The sequence below is a fragment of the Penicillium hordei genome (genome assembly GCF_028827395.1).
Source record: "Penicillium hordei strain IBT 12815 chromosome Unknown utg000004l_segment0_segment0, whole genome shotgun sequence".
Taxonomy (NCBI): Eukaryota; Fungi; Ascomycota; class Eurotiomycetes; order Eurotiales; family Aspergillaceae; genus Penicillium; species Penicillium hordei.
Genome location: NW_026623145.1, coordinates 1,783,058 through 1,800,038, shown reverse-complemented (window position 1 = coordinate 1,800,038; position 16,981 = coordinate 1,783,058). Strand labels below are relative to the sequence as shown.

At 44.5% G+C, this 16,981-nt stretch overlaps 6 protein-coding genes across 6 annotated transcripts; 3 read left to right on the top strand and 3 right to left on the bottom strand.

Moving 5' to 3' along the window:
* Window positions 1–2,799: 2,799 nt before the first annotated feature.
* N7537_007920 (threonine aldolase family protein) lies at window positions 2,800–3,885 on the top strand (the record flags this gene model as incomplete). Its single annotated transcript, XM_056898975.1, has 1 exon — window positions 2,800–3,885. One exon carries the CDS (start codon window positions 2,800–2,802, stop codon window positions 3,883–3,885), a length of 1,086 nt encoding a protein of 361 aa, XP_056751051.1.
* A 374-nt stretch (window positions 3,886–4,259) lies between these two features.
* On the top strand, window positions 4,260–6,425 carry N7537_007919 (transcription factor domain-containing protein; the record flags this gene model as incomplete). Its single annotated transcript, XM_056898974.1, has 5 exons — window positions 4,260–4,276; window positions 4,345–4,928; window positions 4,980–5,556; window positions 5,611–5,956; window positions 6,009–6,425. 5 exons carry the CDS (start codon window positions 4,260–4,262, stop codon window positions 6,423–6,425), a joined length of 1,941 nt encoding a protein of 646 aa, XP_056751050.1.
* A 720-nt stretch (window positions 6,426–7,145) lies between these two features.
* N7537_007918 (uncharacterized protein) lies at window positions 7,146–8,417 on the bottom strand (the record flags this gene model as incomplete). Its single annotated transcript, XM_056898973.1, has 5 exons — window positions 7,146–7,461; window positions 7,519–8,056; window positions 8,107–8,143; window positions 8,199–8,218; window positions 8,276–8,417. The coding sequence occupies 5 exons, from the start codon at window positions 8,415–8,417 to the stop codon at window positions 7,146–7,148; spliced, it is 1,053 nt and encodes a 350-aa protein (XP_056751049.1).
* A 634-nt stretch (window positions 8,418–9,051) lies between these two features.
* On the top strand, window positions 9,052–10,478 carry N7537_007917 (alkene reductase; the record flags this gene model as incomplete). The annotated part of the gene is made up of 3 exons (XM_056898972.1): window positions 9,052–9,309; window positions 9,460–10,095; window positions 10,146–10,478. The coding sequence occupies 3 exons, from the start codon at window positions 9,052–9,054 to the stop codon at window positions 10,476–10,478; spliced, it is 1,227 nt and encodes a 408-aa protein (XP_056751048.1).
* A 1,057-nt stretch (window positions 10,479–11,535) lies between these two features.
* Window positions 11,536–12,861, bottom strand: N7537_007916 (uncharacterized protein; the record flags this gene model as incomplete). Its single annotated transcript, XM_056898971.1, has 2 exons — window positions 11,536–12,730; window positions 12,803–12,861. 2 exons carry the CDS (start codon window positions 12,859–12,861, stop codon window positions 11,536–11,538), a joined length of 1,254 nt encoding a protein of 417 aa, XP_056751047.1.
* Window positions 12,862–15,164: 2,303 nt separating this feature from the next.
* On the bottom strand, window positions 15,165–15,789 carry N7537_007915 (uncharacterized protein; the record flags this gene model as incomplete). Its single annotated transcript, XM_056898970.1, has 2 exons — window positions 15,165–15,715; window positions 15,765–15,789. The coding sequence occupies 2 exons, from the start codon at window positions 15,787–15,789 to the stop codon at window positions 15,165–15,167; spliced, it is 576 nt and encodes a 191-aa protein (XP_056751046.1).
* Between the last annotated feature and the right edge of the window lie 1,192 nt (window positions 15,790–16,981).

Here is a 16,981-nt window from a genome sequence, read left to right as displayed (position 1 = left end):
GTTTGTGTGGCCGGCTCGTATGTGAAATACGTTACTAAGAACCTATAAACCTATAAATAATCTATAAGTAACTTACTAAGGAAGCTATATAACAATTAGTTAACTAAGTCTATTATTAGGTAGAGGTCCTAAATTATAATATAAGAAAGATAAAAGAGTGTTTAGTTAGATTACTTATAGATAAATAAATATATAGCAATTATTCTAAGACTAAATAATTATATTTAATTTTAAAAATTAAGAAGATTTTATAATTATATATTATTTATATAGAAAATATACTAACTATACTTCGTACTTTATATATATATTTCTATACTCCTAAGAACTATTTTAACTAACTTTGATTTTTATAACTATAATAATATTATAAAGTTCTTAAAACTAAAATACAATCTATTACTATTATTTATTAATTTAAAAATAAGATAATTTCTCAATATTTCGTAGGAGAAAAGATATTTATAACTAAGAGCTAAAGAGGTGACCGGAATATATATAAATAACAGTATTTTATTATAGTTAATCAGCAGTTTTGTACGTTTTCGTATAGACTAATCAGGATATTTATACTAGAATAGGTTCTTAGCGGGTACCTATGGGTACCCGCCAAGAACCCACGGGTTTTGCGGGTATGGGTTTTAGGTCTTGGGTATGAACCCAACCCGTGGGTACGAGTCCTAAAGTTGGACCCAAACCCGACCCAAAGCGAGGTCTAGAGCGGGTTCTTAGTACTATTCTTCTAGGTAGTTAAAGAAGAAGAAATAGAATTGTTAAGATACTCTATAAGTTAGGGTAGATACCTATTAACTAGGTAGGAGAAGGTAATAAGATAGTTCTAGAAGTCAAAGACTGTTTCTTAAGGAGCTATTAGACTTCCTCTATATAGTCCAATTTATATATAGTCTTGTATGGTAGGGGATGTGACACGTGGAGCGGGGTATGATTCTATAGGCTGGATTTTCCGAGATGATAAGGAAACACGGGTGATTCCGTCCCGAAAGGGTCAGGCCGCCTTGGGGATTTGTTATGCCTATAGGCCTGAGGCATTATTCTGGGAATAACCTTATACCTACTTATATCATAATAAGTATATTTCGATAAGGAATATATTCTAAATCGTATCATATATATTATAGTTTTTTATTTACTTGGATATTTCAATAAAATTTATAGATATTATAGATTAAAGCTGCGATTTTATATAGAGTTAGCAAAATAGGTATAAATAACAGTTATTTATTATACGAAGTCAGCGAGTTATATATCCATTTTAGGAGAATTTATGTAATAGTGGGCATAGTAGGCATACCCGCGATAGGCACGCCTACGGGCCGTGGGCGTTATAGACGGGCACTCGAAAATCCAAATAGCCTACCGCCCACCGTGGACGGGCGATAGGCACCTCCTAGGTGCCCATGGACAGGCGATGTCGCAGTCTAGGTCACCAGAGGGTCCAGTATATAGCGTATGTCAAAGTCAAATGGGATACGGGATAAGGAGGAGATATGGATGGTCCTAACAAACAACTTGGAGTTTTTTTTTTACACTGTATGCCGGAATCTAGGGGTGAGGCAGGTTCTATGAGGGGGATGTTGTCGAAACGAAGTGGTATCGTAAAAATAGGCGGTAGTCCTTGAGCTTATGTAATAATCGGGTCGTGCTCAGTGAGTAGTTAAGTTAGAGCGCTTAGGTCACGCTTAGTGAGTGGGATTAGGCGGCTCAATGAGCAAATCAGAGTGCTCAGGTCACGCTCAGTGAGTGGGGATCAGGCTGCTTAGGTGACGCTCAGCGAGCGAGTTATCTAGCTTATGTAATAATCATGTGATGCTCAGTGAGCGGGTCTAATGATCACGTAATACTCAGGGCGTGCTCAGTTTTACGCAGTGAGCAAACGGCGGCAAGGGGTGAGCACTAAAACGGAAAAGGAAATCCAACTTGCCCGGCCTAAAATCCGATGTATATGAATGGGGAATGATCTCGCGAACTATCCACTAGCAGCATATCAAACGTGAAATTCTTTCTTGAATATTCTAGAACCCAGACCAGGGAGTGGGTCCCCACTGTTTACGATGAGATCTGGGCCATCAAAACATCGACCATGAGACCGTGCGACCGTGCGACCATACGACCCTCGCACGGGTTGAGCGTTGGGAAGGACTACATATAACCGCGATAGCGGTGTTCCCCGAGTTGATGCAATACTTTTCATCACTGCAAGCAACTTTCATATCGCTCACCGAAACTATTCTCAATGTGATACAAACCCAGTAGGGAATACCCCTCACAATACCCCTCGTGAGGGGTACCCCGTGAGGGGCATCCCAATGACCATTATGTCTTTCTAGACTCTTTACTCGTCGATTCCAGAGTGCCCGGAGCCCGGAACTGGGTGTCGATCAGAGACACTAATCTAGATCATATATTGCCTCAACTTGAAGAATGTCTCACAACATATGTTTGAAATATCTCAATTGAGACTTGTTTATACCAATTGGAGAGGCCGTAGTAAAGCGGTGCTACCCCATGTTCCCGGCCCACAAATTTACTTAAGAATAACTGCGCAGGTGGAAATGCCCGCATGGGATTCCCGGTACTGATGAATCTCGGGAATAAAGTGGCAACATTCCCGAAAAAAATTATTCCCGAAGATTCTTTTCCGTTATCAATAATTTAGTACTGGTTCAAATAATTCTTTTCTTTATTTTTTTCTCACTTGCTTCTTTAAAGTTCAACCTTGCTCAACCCTGGAACTCATCTGTTTGTTGTGTTCAACCAAATCCATAATCGATACCCACCATGCCCTCAACAAGCTTATGCCAAGATGAGGCATGCCCGCCATACAGCCTTATGGATGATTACAGCGAGGGAGCTCACCCACAAATCCTTGAAGCTCTTTTGCGAACAAACTCCATACAGCAAGTCGCCTATGGAAATGATGAATACAGCATCAGTGCCCGGCAATTGATCCGAAACAAGATCGGTTGCACCGAGGACGAGGCGGGTATCTTCTTTGTTCCCAGCGGAACCTCCGCAAACCTTATTGGAATTGCCAGCTGCCTAAGGCCTTATGAGGCTGTTATTACTCTGGAGTCGGGTCACATCGCCTGCAAAGAGGCAGGTGCGATCGAGGCAACCGGCCACAAGCTTATCCTCGTGCCTGCAGTCGACGGCAAGATGACGCCCACCAATCTCCAGAAGGCGCTCCAGCAAAACCAATTCTACCCTCATTACGCCAAACCCCGACTACTTTATATCTCTAATGCCACGGAGACTGGCACCGTCTACACAAAACGTGAGCTGAGCAGCCTCTCCGCGATTTGCAAGCAATCAAATCTCCTCCTTTTCATAGACGGAGCACGAATGGGCGCAGCAATTTGCTCAAAGAATAACGATCTCACTCTACGGGAGATCTTCGACATAACCGATATCTTCTGGATCGGTGGCACTAAAGCCGGTGCTCTGATGGGAGAAGCAATCGTCCTCAAGAAGGAGCTAGCCGATGGTTTCGATTTCCACCTCAAACAACATGGCGCTTTGCTGGCCAAGAGCCGTATTCTGGGAGTTCAGTTCATGGAGCTCTTCCGATCAGACTTGTTCTTCACACTGGCCACGCATGCCAATGAGATGGCTCAGAAGATCTCAACCAGCTTCGAGAAGTTGGGTTATAAATTAGCTGCGGAGACGGAGACAAACCAGGTGTTTGTCTCCATTCCTCAGCAATTGGTTCGCACACTGCAGGAAAAATTCCGATTCTATGTTTGGGAGCAGCTTGATGATGGAAACTCCGTGGTTCGACTTGTGACGTCCTGGGCCACGGATGAGCGCGAAATTGATAAGTTCAATGCGTGGGTGCAACAGTGGACAGTGGCAACCAACATTTGAAATGACTCGCCGTCCATTGACTGTTGCCCTCGGTGATATTTTTAATACGGTTCATTAGCACTATAGAGACACCCAATATTAATATAATTACAACTAGAATTCAAAGTTCTTCAAAAATTCATATCGAAATTCTTCATAGATCCAAGTCAGCTGATCGCGCTAACCATATTCGGATACTAATATATCCGCGTAACTCTAGCTCCTCCAAACGTGTGCGACTTGTTCAATTAATCAACATAAATGGTTGGATTGGTGCAATTGCGCTCCTACATTGATCCGATGGCTTGAACTTGTCTTAGTATGCCCCACGATACTTGACAGCCACTTCTTATTCTTACCACGGCCCACTCCACTCTTCGCCATATGTACACTCGATGAGGCTGTCAATATCGTGTGATGCTTGTCGGCAAGTTTATATCGGAACTCTCAGCTGCACCATTTTATCTAATATTTATGCAGACAAGCAAAAGTCAAGTGCGTCCATGAAGGGCAACCGCCCTGTCAACGTTGCTTGAAGTCCAAGAACCAAGGATGTAATTTAACAGATCCCCGCACCTCAAGACAGAGGACACGGAGGAATACCATCTCATCCAAAACCCCAAGAAAGCGAAAGGCATCATCCGCCTTATCGCCGGTGGTTGGAGATGCGGAAAGAAGCACCCCTGAGAATGCCCCCGTGGCTCAAGACCTATCCAACGATCCCATAGCTGCGCTGTCACCGGCAACCGTCATCAGCGCAGTAGAAACATACAGAAAAAAGTTCCCAATCACTAATTTTCTTCATTACCCCTCTTTAATCTCCGAAATATCATCCAACGTCCATTCGGTAGACTCCGTCTTTGTGGCCTCGGTCCTTTCCTTATGCGTACGGTTTATGAAAAGCGATGAACTCGAAGAAGAAGAAACCTACGCCGACTATGCACGCAAAAACCTTGCGCAGCGCGTGCTTGAGGCCCCCTCGCTTTATCTTGCTCAGTCCCTTGTGATGCTCTCATTTTATGAGTGGGGCACTGGGCGACCATATCAAGCTTGGATGTATAGCGGTATGTATCGAATCCCCAACTGGCCATATAGCACTATCTGACAAGCATCAGGCATGGCAACGTACATGATTCAATCCCTTCTAAAGATGGCAGATGATAGCATGGAGCACAATCCTCAAGAGTTCCATGCATCACAAACACAATACGAACAGCTGGTCCGAACGTACTGGTGCTGTTTTGCGCAGGACTGCGAGCTGAGCTCCGGAGCCCGTCAGCACTTTGCACTATCATTCTCCCAGATCTCAGTTCCTCTCCCTATCAGTGATCGGGACTTCACGTTTAATCATACGCCAGCCAGCAGGTTGATGCCTGCTGATATGAATAAAAACTGTTTGCTAGCGAAGGACCTTACGATTGAGCATGGTCTCACAATTGTGACTCGGGGATTTGATATATTCGTACGAATCCTAAGATTTGCGAACGAACATCGACGAGCACTGGCTTCTTTATCTTCGAACGATTCCACCTCCCCGCTCCTCTTGACTTGGCAGGTCCTCAAGGAGGAACTGGATGAATGGAGGTCTCTCCAGGATGTAACAGTTAGGTTCCCAGCTACCAGCGTTCAGTCTCACGTGGCACTCGGGTACGGAGAGTTGTTTGCATACATCAATCTGGTTCATTGCATGAGGTATGTATTTTTATTTTAACGCATTCCAAACGATACTAACTACATCGCCTTTAGCATCCTTTTCCTCCATCGGGACCGCTTCTTATCCAACCTCAAGCCCCATTCCGACGTTTTCCACGACACAAATGACAACGCGCAAGGCGAACCCGACACGATCAAGCAGCTATTTGAAGTCGCTCAGCAAATCGGGGGTATCCTCAATGCGCTAGATGCCTCTGGTGCACCTGTCATATCACCGTATTCGGGCTTCAGCGTCTTTGTCGCGGCTCATATCAACATGTACGGCACAATTGCCCCACAGCGATATCCAGGTGGCCTCAAACGAGCTGAGGAAGAAAAGAGTCGAAATCTCGACTACCTCGAGCGACTGAGTAAGCTCTGGCCTGTTGGTCGCAGCTGGGTGGGTGTTTCCACAACATATCTGACCAAACATCTCAATTAACAATAACCAGTTGCGAACGGTCCAAGAAGCAAATCGATTCTACGAAATGGTCAAGAGTAACCAAGCCCACTCCGCGTCTGGGATGCACAGTCCCAGGAGATTTGCCCTCGCGGGTACCCTGGATGAATATGGTGATATCCGATCTCGTCCGAGTAGAGACGCGTATGCGACTAGAACACGAACCTCTGAATCCAGTGATACCCACGGCTCTCGTGCCCGTGGAGGGACTTCGTCGTCGCCTGGTCTTGGTGGTGAGAACAGCTTTCTTGCTAGAGAGAATTCTGCGCTTGGTGGTCATCATGACTTCGAAACTGATATGTTTCAATGGCCGTTTATTGATGGGTCATGGTCCCTTGGGTTTGATGCGGGATTGGATGGGTTGTGGTCTAACTCGGGGTTGTTTGATCCAAATCCGGCTCTTAGATGATGATAATCTTTTTTTCTATTGGGGTAGATATACGGCCACGGCATTGCTTTACTGGCTCCCTAAAAATAATCACTATTTCGATATAATGTTGTTGACTGGGATTTACTTTCACTATAGATATATATCGCCACGATTTGTCCTTTTTTTTTGTATCTTAAATTATTCCTAAGGGAATAGCAATACAAATATATCCTATTCAATAAATGTATGAACAAATTTCAATTGATCTTAAACATAGATATGCTAGCTATACAAAGTGTTGAATGCTGTACATAGATGGAAATCGCTCATGAAGTCAAGATGGCCAATTCCTTTCATCAACCAGCCAAGTGGTCGAGCAGTAACTCAACCATCGTATCTTCCTTGGTCTAGTGGTGATGATTTCCGCTTGTCATTAATACCGATAAGCGCGGGAGACCGGGGTTCGATTCCCCGAGGGAGAGATTTCTTTTTTTGTTTTTCTTTTTGCTAATTTTACGCACAAATTTTACCGCCAAGAAAGTGGCAGAGAATAACGTGGTGGCGAAGATTAAAATTGTTTTCCTATATTAGTTAATAAGACAAAGACAATCAGACTACTTGAGACATACAGCACCTTACACCTAAATCGGTATATGCTATATGCAGGTAAAAGGAAGGGAAGAAAGAGAACAAAAAGAAAATTCATTAGGGTATTAATGAGTGGATATATAATAATGAAACATTTGACAGCATCCCTCATTAATGTGTTTCGACGACCTGTGATACAGCCACCGTCTTCCTGATGCCATCCTGGTTGTGGATGGAGTCGGCAGAATCGCCGCCCTCCGGAGGGCCGGCAAATGAAATCAGATGACTCTGGTCACCAAAGTTCGTCACCTTGTCCCAGTCAGTAGCAACATTGGAAGCCGGAGCCGATTTCCTATCACTCAACGGATGGGACGAGCCACCGTTCTGGTAGTATTTCTGCGACGAGTAGTTCTTCTTGTAATGGACAAACATGACGTTGAGGACAGGTAGACAAGCGCAGATCAATCCGACGCCTCCCTCGGCATTTCTACTAGACATTAGAAAAAGAAAAATGATCAAGAAAGGGAAGGGGTTCATGACATACCCGGACAAGATGACACGAACGAACATAAGGCCCGGATCACTTGAACCTTTCAACACCATGATTAATCGGTAAAGACTGAATCCAGTGGCCAGTCCACCTGCACCAAGCAGGCCTATCACGCGAAGCTTCCGATTGCGCGACATTTGCAAAGACCATGTCAGTGGCAGTGGGAGAATAAGGATGATGAGGTCACTGACGACACTAATCACGGAGTCGGCGATGAGGGCGGCGGTCTGGTCCAGACAGGTTCCCGGCACCTGGTCACCGAGCCAGTACCTGGGGATGGGGGCGCAGATTCGAATCTTGACGATCAGGGCGACAGTGTAGTAGCAGAATAAGCAGCCGAGGAAGATATAGATGAACCAGACTTTGCCGCGGAAGGGAGCGAAGATGCGGGTGAGAATGGCTAGGAGGGCGATTTTGACGAAGAGTGCCATCGGACAGTAGAGAATGGTCGCAATGTAGCAGAACTTTTTGAATGCGATTTGCTCCTTAGTGTCGAGTTCGGCAAATGGGTATCCCCCACCATGTTGACCGACTAGCAGAGTAAATATGTGGTTGTTAACATGTGGGAAGTATAGCACCTACTGACGATGGATATTGCACAATATCCCATAAACAGAAACTGCATAAAAGTCAGTTTTGGCTGCTAAAGCACCGAATTATTTTGCTCAGCGTACCCAAGCAACTGTACAGGCAACTAGAGAATGGTTAGTAAAATCCCCGAAAAGGGTATATCTGCAGGGAACAAACTCACGATCTTCAACCCCTAGGGATTGCTTGAATCGAAACCGAGTATAAAATCGCAATACTACGAAGATAGTCACGATTGGAATACATAGAGCCTGTGTGACAATATTGATAGTATGCAAGACATCTGTTGGGTTCTCGACAGTCATGATGGACTTGAAGTTGAAGTTCTCCCCCTACAATAGCGGGAACTTCACAAGATAAAGAACTTCACATCGTGAAAATGAGAAAATTAGGGTAGACAAAAACACGATCTTTAGCGGAGACTTGAAAGCTATCGAACCACTACTCTGTCGACTATGTAACAGTGGAGCGCGGACGGTGATGATTACCCAAGGGGGTGCGTTAGACTCCACCACCGGGGCTTTTGTCATTTCTGAATGGTTTTGGGGCATTTCCATGATCCATAACACTAGATAACACTCCATTTGGTTTATACTCCACCCATATGCACGAGCCTCGTAGTGCCAACCAGCCGGGCAAATAGTATCGATTCTAGTGTCTCGTATTAGTCCGATCCAAAAATTTGCCGGTTCGCCACCAACACCGTTGTTTTACCCAAACAGATAAATGGGCCTTAGTTGAACCCTATAATGGCTAGCCGAGGCACGATGACAGTTTTGACAGCAATGCCTTTAATTAGTGATCAACAGAGGGTGAAAAGGAGTTGTGTGTGGTTTTGTGCCTCCTTTCCTCTTTCCCTCTTTTCTCTCTATAATTCCCTACATAGTAAAACGGCATAGAACCAAAAACAAAACAAAACAAAAAACAGACAAAAAAAACATGACCGTCCACTACTTGAACGGCAAAGACTCCGGTCTCTTCAAACCCCTGACTATTTCAAATGGCAACATTACCCTCGAGCATCGTGTCGTCCATGCGCCTTTGACCCGCAACCGAGGAGAACCATTGAATCCTTCGAGCACCCCGGATCATCCCAATCGTATTTGGATACCTGGAGATGCAGTTGTGGAGTATTATTCCCAGCGTGCGACCAAAGGTGGCTTGATAATCTCTGAAGGGATTCCACCATCGCTCGAGGTAAGCATCGAACCCAATTTGGTGGCACACGGTCCCCTTTTTGAGAACGGATAATGACGGAATACCGAGTGATTCCCTTGGAATTGCACGGCTAATGATAATTATTCAAACTTTAATTTTGAATATTTTTTTTTAACTTCGTTCTCACAGAGCAATGGTATGCCCGGAGTACCCGGCCTTTTCAACTCCGAACAAGCCGCGGGTTGGAAACGAGTCGTGGACGCCGTTCATGCAAAGGGAGGGATCATCTTCTGCCAGTTGTGGCACGCCGGACGTGCGACGATCCCTCAGATGACCGGATCTCCAGCAGTTTGCCCCTCGGCCTCTGTGTGGGATTCCGCGACGGAATGTTATTCCCATCCGCCTGTCGGCTCCACCCAGCCCGTGCCCTACGCCAATCACCCGCCCATCGAAATGACACTGGCACACATCAAGCAGACTATTGACGATTATTGCATTGCCGCTAAGACTGCAATGGATATTGGGTTTGATGGCGTGGAGATCCATGGCGGAAATGGTTACCTGCCAGAGCAATTTTTGAGCTCAAACATCAACAAGCGTAATGACGCTTACGGCGGTACTCCGGAGAAGCGCTGCCAGTTCGTGTTTGAATTGATGGAGCAGGTGGCCAAGACTATTGGTGAGCAGAATCTGGCTATTAGATTGTCGCCGTTTGGTATGTTCAATCAAGCGCGCGGAGAACAGCGTATTGAGACTTGGACTCACTTGTGCGAGGGTCTGAACAAGACTCTCCCATCGCTGTCGTATGTCAGCTTTATTGAGCCGGTATGATTTTGTTTGTATCTATCTGACTGTACACCGCTAACCTATCCTAGCGTTTTGAACAAATCTTTGGCGCTGAAGAGAAGGATAAATTCCTCGAAAGCTGGGGCCTGTTGGATGTGACTCTTGATCGTTTCCGCCAGATATTCGGCTCCACCCCGTTCTTCTCCGCCGGTGGATGGGATGATCAAAACTCTTGGGGAGTAGTGGAATCGGGCAAGTACGACGCTCTGTTGTATGGCCGATACTTTACCAGCAACCCAGATTTAGTGCACAGACTGAAGGAAAAGATCCCCATGGCCCCTTACGACCGAACTCGGTTTTATGGACCATTTGAGGATAACACCTTCCATTATACTGATTACCCTACTGTAAATCAGAATTAGGTGATTCTATATAGTGTGTATAGCATTAGATATTAGATAGATATCATACGCAAACCTGCTTAAGCATAAAAACAACCTTGAAAATTTCAAAACACATCCCTGGAAACGTTGGAGTTCAGACCAAGGCCGACTGCAAATGAACCATGGTTCAAAATCGTACCGGCATCGGGAATTTCCGTAAACAACATTTGGACCTACGGAATTATGCATGACAGCTCTATAATAACGTGCGACTATGTAGGCATCATTCTCGGAATTACTCCACAGGCATAAGTGGAGACAACCGCGGTGATTGAGATCGTCGGAAATCACCACTCAACTCCACCGCGGCGGTTACGAAAACCCGATGAAGACTAGAAAAGTAAAAAACAGTACAAACTACGGAGTAGCAAATATATCTCAAAATTGGTGTCGGTAGAGTATTTGACACTGTCATATTACTCAACTCAACATTAGTAACTATTAACAAGCCCAAAGTCCACTGAAATCCGCTTGACACCTCGGGCGGGGACCACACCCGTGTGGCTTCACGGAGAGAACTAGTACATTCACCAACGGAACGGTACGGAAAGGGACGGCAAAGAAAGCAGAAATGTGAGAAGGAAATTAATTATCTCGAGGTCTAACCGAACAGCTCTCCTTTCCTTTACCCCCCCCCCCCCCCCTTTTACCGCTAGCTGACGCTAAGGGTCTATGGTACCTGGAACAGTTGGAATTTGTCGATCATAGTTCTAGGGTTATCCTCATTTGTTACCAATAAGCGAACTTGTGGCGGACGCATGTGAAAAGGCTAAAGGAATAAGCGCGTTGTTGACGAAGGTGAGATGGATCATGCTGAATATGTACTAGACCAAAATGGGGTTAGCGCATTAAGCTAAGGGAATGAATTTCCTTTTTTGAGTTAGGTTGATAGAAAAGATGATAAAAGTCCACACTCCGTATCTAGGGGTGAAATGTGGCAGTGATGATGATTTGCTTTCGCATTTGAAGTCAAGCGTCTTGTTTTTATTTACATGGCATAGATGTGATGTTGAATGAGTTTCTCCATCGATTTAGGTCAATCGCAAATGACACGCACAGGCCACTCAATCCAATGGTGGAATTCAGTTCCTAGAGACTGCCGAATTCCCGCGATGACATGTCGATCCCAAGCGATCATAAGCCACGAGGATCTCATGAACTTCAAAAGAATACACCAGTAAGCAAGAATAACCAGCGCAAATGGCTCCTTCTCCTCAAGAAGACAGATGAATTCCTCATGCCGTCTGTATATCCACCCGAAGAGAGGGGCCATCAAGTTAACACCATCCTTCCCAGCACTTAGATATCGGTATGCTTCCTCAAACATTTCGGACAAGTTTTCAAGTGCATCGATATAAATATGAGATGTGGAACTCCTGCTAGCTTGCGAATCCATAAAACGCCCAAGTGCTTTAAGATGAGACTGATGCTCTCCGAGCTCATCTTGTAACAAGGGGCTCACGCCCTGAATAGCAGGGTCGGTTTGAATCTCCAAGACCCCGGTAAAGATTTTGTCATGGCAAGAGAACAAAGTCGATCTCACTCCTCTCATAAGAACCAGCCATTCAGCCTTTCCTGTATCACTGAACACGAGGTATTCACCAGGTTTTGGACCGTGTGCAAAATAGATGAGACATATCAGCACCGTCGACATGTAGATCGATTGGCAGTTCTCTGAGTTAAGACTTGATAGAATAGCCGACACAGATCGAATGCCGAACGTGAAGTGGTCATCAGCCTGCAATATATACTGGTCTCGTGCCTCGGGGTGGAGGTAGCCCAGATGCAAGGCTGCCAGTGCTAATATGAGATGGAAGATGGACGGTGTGGAGAACCCCCATTGCGGAACGTGAGTTCGCCAAACTTGATTGCGGTCGGTTGCTTCGTCCCCTAGGGTGCGGTATGTATCTGTGACAAAGTGGTGGAAGAGTCGTAAGTCGGCGAATGAGACGGTATCCTGACTATTTTGTAGGGTGCTGGAGCTGGGATCTTTGTATTGGACTTTCGTGGAGACTGTCTGCGAAAATGGTTGTCTTGTTTTATTCTTGGGCTTGCAATCTTCAGATTGGTATTTAGAAGGCTTGAATCGAAATTGTGCCTTCGAAGATTTGGATGGGGATGGTGCTGAAGAGGGCGAAGCTGATGATGTAGCTGGCGTGGAGAGGAAGTCGCACTCGATAGCATGATTGATGCATTTGGAGCATGCTGGCTTGCCTTCGTCACACTGTAGACTATTAGTGGTTTATCATCCAAAAATTTTCCTTTCAGCCCAGTCTAGTCGCCATCTAAAACAAATTGATGACTGGAGAGTATTCAGGGTCCTGAAATAAATGCTGCTCTCCTTCATATCCATCTCTTTCATGATAGTAGCAGGAGTGCAGGTGGCTTGTGAAAGACGACAACTGGACTCAGAGACTTGGGAAGTACTCACTTTTATTCGCCGTCTTTTACAATTTCCACACCCTGAACGGGATTTATGATGAGACTTTCGGGATCGGATCGTCTGTATGTTTTCCATGATTACCTATCACCTGGGGCCTGCAGAGCATCGTATTCGGTTTAAATTTGCCGTTTCGGCCCTAGCAAAGGTCCACGGGATGACGTAATTATTAAAAGAATAGAACACACGTGACCACGGAGTACAGACAAATGTAGGCATAACCAAGCTTGAAGATGTAGAAAGTCAACCTAAGGAGTTGTGGAGTTGGGACATTGGGGTAAATGGAAGAGGGAATGGTTGGAAACCAGCCAAAGTGGTTCAAGTGCTCTCGCTTGACACTAAACTCAAGGCTGCTACGTCCTTTTTATATGTCTGCCTAAGAACAGATCCTCACATTCAGGCCGAAAGTGGAAAATTCGCTAGGGTGCAAATTATGGGCATGATATGGACCATCTTTTATGTTTAGAAAACTTTACATAGTATTTAACTCAAGAATTAAGGAAACATCAATTCATAAAGTAATATACACCATACACAGACGTTTTGTTTTGATACTCTTAAGCGTCCCTTAGTTAATGAGTGATTATAAGTTATACTATAAAGATACATAGGTATTCCTCTGCTAGTGTACTTACCACAGTTGGGTGTCACATCTGCAAGTTAAGTAAATTTACCAAATTTGCCTGGAATTAATGCCCAGTGCCATAAGATCATCGAACCTGTCAGCCAGCTCTTCGACATTTTGAAAAAAGGGATAGCTCCTATCCCTTATCTCGTTTTCAAGCCTCCTCGTAATAGTTGTAGACTTCTCTGTGGCCATTTCAAGGTGGCCCTGACTACCAGGTATAATAAGGTTTCTTCATTCGGAAGCCTCAACAAGGCAGGGGCTATCTGTGCCTTCTGGAAGCAGTAGTAACGCGATTTGGCTGTCATCATTCTTCACTGCAAATTGGAGGGGGGTTACATCGCCGAGATCGTATGTGTTGATGATAGCACCCTTATCGAGAAATTGGGTTCAACGCTAACCCTAGCATGGCGTTATGTATACACTAGTTATAGAGTTTGTGCATGTCAACAATCCCAAACTCCTACTGCATCGAGTCAATCTCGATGCAGTTTGACATCCACATCACCAGTTTCTGCATAGAAACTGCATCTTGCCATATCACAAGATGACACTCCAATCCAGGCTGCTTTCAGCCAATGAAATATGCGAGAAATCAGCTTCTTTCTAATTTAATTACAGATGTATGAGAGATTTCTGTATCTACAGGAGTAGAAGAGAAATCGAAGTCCATAAATATGGCATCAATTCCAGGTATGAATAGATTAGACAGTTTGCAATTTTATTCCTGAGCATAGATACGGGCTTCTAAAAGCAGCAGGGGTTTGATTTATATGCTCTTCCTGCGATTGTGTAAATCTGCTTTTGGGCAACCATGTTGCATGAAGTTTGAGACTTAGCATATATACGAGAATGCATACTGTAAGTTCCCGATTATTCATTTTGGTTGTTTACGGTTCATCCATCATTTGCCGCCAGAAAGTAGATCATACTATTGGCTATTTGCATATTGTTGCCGTGTCATCTTTTCCTGAGGGTGTATGACAGTTGGTCACACAATCTTGAGTCATTATAATGACAGACTCCACACTGTGTTGGAGTCTCCCATTCGACAAAAAGCCTAGAATTGCTGTATTCGAGGATCTTTCTAGCATTTCCACACACTGTGCATGAAGTGTGCTTCTTCCGGGCTGTGGGTCTTACATCCTAGCGCAGGGTCAGATGGGGTAACAAAACCCCTTATATATATTGTAGTGGGAAACCTGGTCCTCACTATGTCGTAAGTATTCGCCTTGCCTGTCCTTTCTTTAAACTATTGCACGGTTTATCGTGTAATCGTTGAATTACGGAGGATATAACTAGATAGTCATATATTGGCAATACACACTTCTTGGGTGGCGCGCGGCTTTTGCATGCAAGGTTGGATATGAAGCTGGACTACGAGTGCTGAATCGACCTGTATGCCTTTGAGCATACTGCCTTGAGCGTTTCCCTCTTCATTATGAATATTGTAGCAAATTCTCTTTGTTTGCGCAGCTAGATGAAAAAGAAAGCAATACAAAGATAGCCTTGTTCTCGCTGTAACAAATTTGATCAAAGACCACATCGCCACCAAGACCAGCATGAAAGAAAGAAGTAATTTGGTCTGATTCATCTGATTTCACCCATAGTAAGCCCCTTCCTCGAGCGGGTTAGGAGCCCCCCCTGGCCACCTTTTATGGAGTCCATCGTTCACAAGTTCGACCTCGCCCTGGTTGGCGAAGATACCATACTGGTTGAAGAGATCGATTTGATCATAAACCCAGGTTCGGCTATTCCAACCTTCTTCGTCAATCTCGTATTTGTGCCGGTTATTCGTAACAATTATGTTGCGGATATCCCTCACCGTGAATCCCGGGTTCACGCTCAGGACAAAGGTCGCTTCCACACCGCGTGGGACCAAGAGCAATGTCTTTTGAAATAGAATTTTGGCTTTAGAACCTTGTAGAACAACAGTGGTTCTGCGGCGGCTAGTTGGTTGACATTCAAGTCTTACCGCTATCATTCCTTCTCCAGACGTGGACAGATAAAAGGCCCAGATGTTTGGATGGTAGTAGTCGGGGGGAGACAGGCATACGGCTCGAATACACTCCACTGGCTGGCTCAGGATTTGGAGACACTCTCCCTGAGGTTGGAACTCGATTGGGTCCCATTCGGGGTTGAGAATTCTGTCTGGTTCTGTTAGATCTTTTTGTTGGCATGTAGCGTGGAGTTGACGTACTGGTCATATAATCCGTGATCAGCATGTTGGATATTAAGAACGAGGGTAGAGAAGGGACGAGAAGTGAATTCTGAACGTCCCGGCCGTGGTATAAATGGCAGAGTATCAACGCGCGTAGAGACACCCTGCGATAGTCTTCAATATTTTGGTCTTCTGTTTGCTTAACGCTCTCTTTTGTTTAGTCTATCTTGAGGTTATAAGTCATCCGTGGTTCTATTAAAGACCTTTTCTTCATCATTATTTCCATTATACAGTGAATTTAACAGCATATAAGTAGCCTCAGTTATGTATGTACTTTTGCCTTTCTTGGTATAATATTTTAATATTTTAATTTTAAATAGCCCAGTTTTTGCTTTTTCGACATATAGTTAATTTATTAAAAGGACAAGTTGATAGACACTTTTCCCTATTACATATTTACTTGGCTTGAAAAACGGTTCTACTACTACGCTTCGCGCTATGTTGGGACTACTTGGATATTGTATTTTTACCCAATATTGCCACCGTAGATGTATTGAGCCTAAATAGTGAGTACTCATCACCTATTACTACAATCTGTAGTTGACTCGGTGACCTCGAGACCTTCCGATATCCTAATTCAGCTATGGCAATGATCTATAAAACTTAATCTCATACACTCTCTAGGACTTCTAATTACTAAATTCTCCGAGATTTTTAACTTGGAATCTACTGGTTGTGTTTTCCCGCAATGTCATATTGAGATCTCACTGCCTGTAGAGAGACCTTGGAAGCCTTTCCCTTGGTTTTCCCTGTGTCTTGTCGTGTCTCACCGTGGAGTCGGGAATATACCAAAAACATATGTACCGGATAATGCCTGGCACTCGAGACCTTTCCGTTTCCGTTTTAGTGCTCACCCCTTGCCGCTTTTTGATCACTGAGTAAAACTGAGCACGTCCCTGAGTATTCTGACTTGACCACGGGTCATTACATAATCAACGTGATCTGCTCACTGAGCATCACCTGATCATCCCTGAGCACCCTGATCCACTCACGGATCATCATCTGAGCACTCTGATTTGCTCACTGAGTGCTCACTGAGTGTAGGGATGAGCGGCCTGAGTAAGCTACATTGACGGAAAGCTGGTGTACGAACAATGTATGGTATGAATGACCAATGTTGACAACTCTAACTAACTAAAATGACAAAACCCGCTATTTCAACAATCTGTGCGGACAATGATGACTAACTATAATAT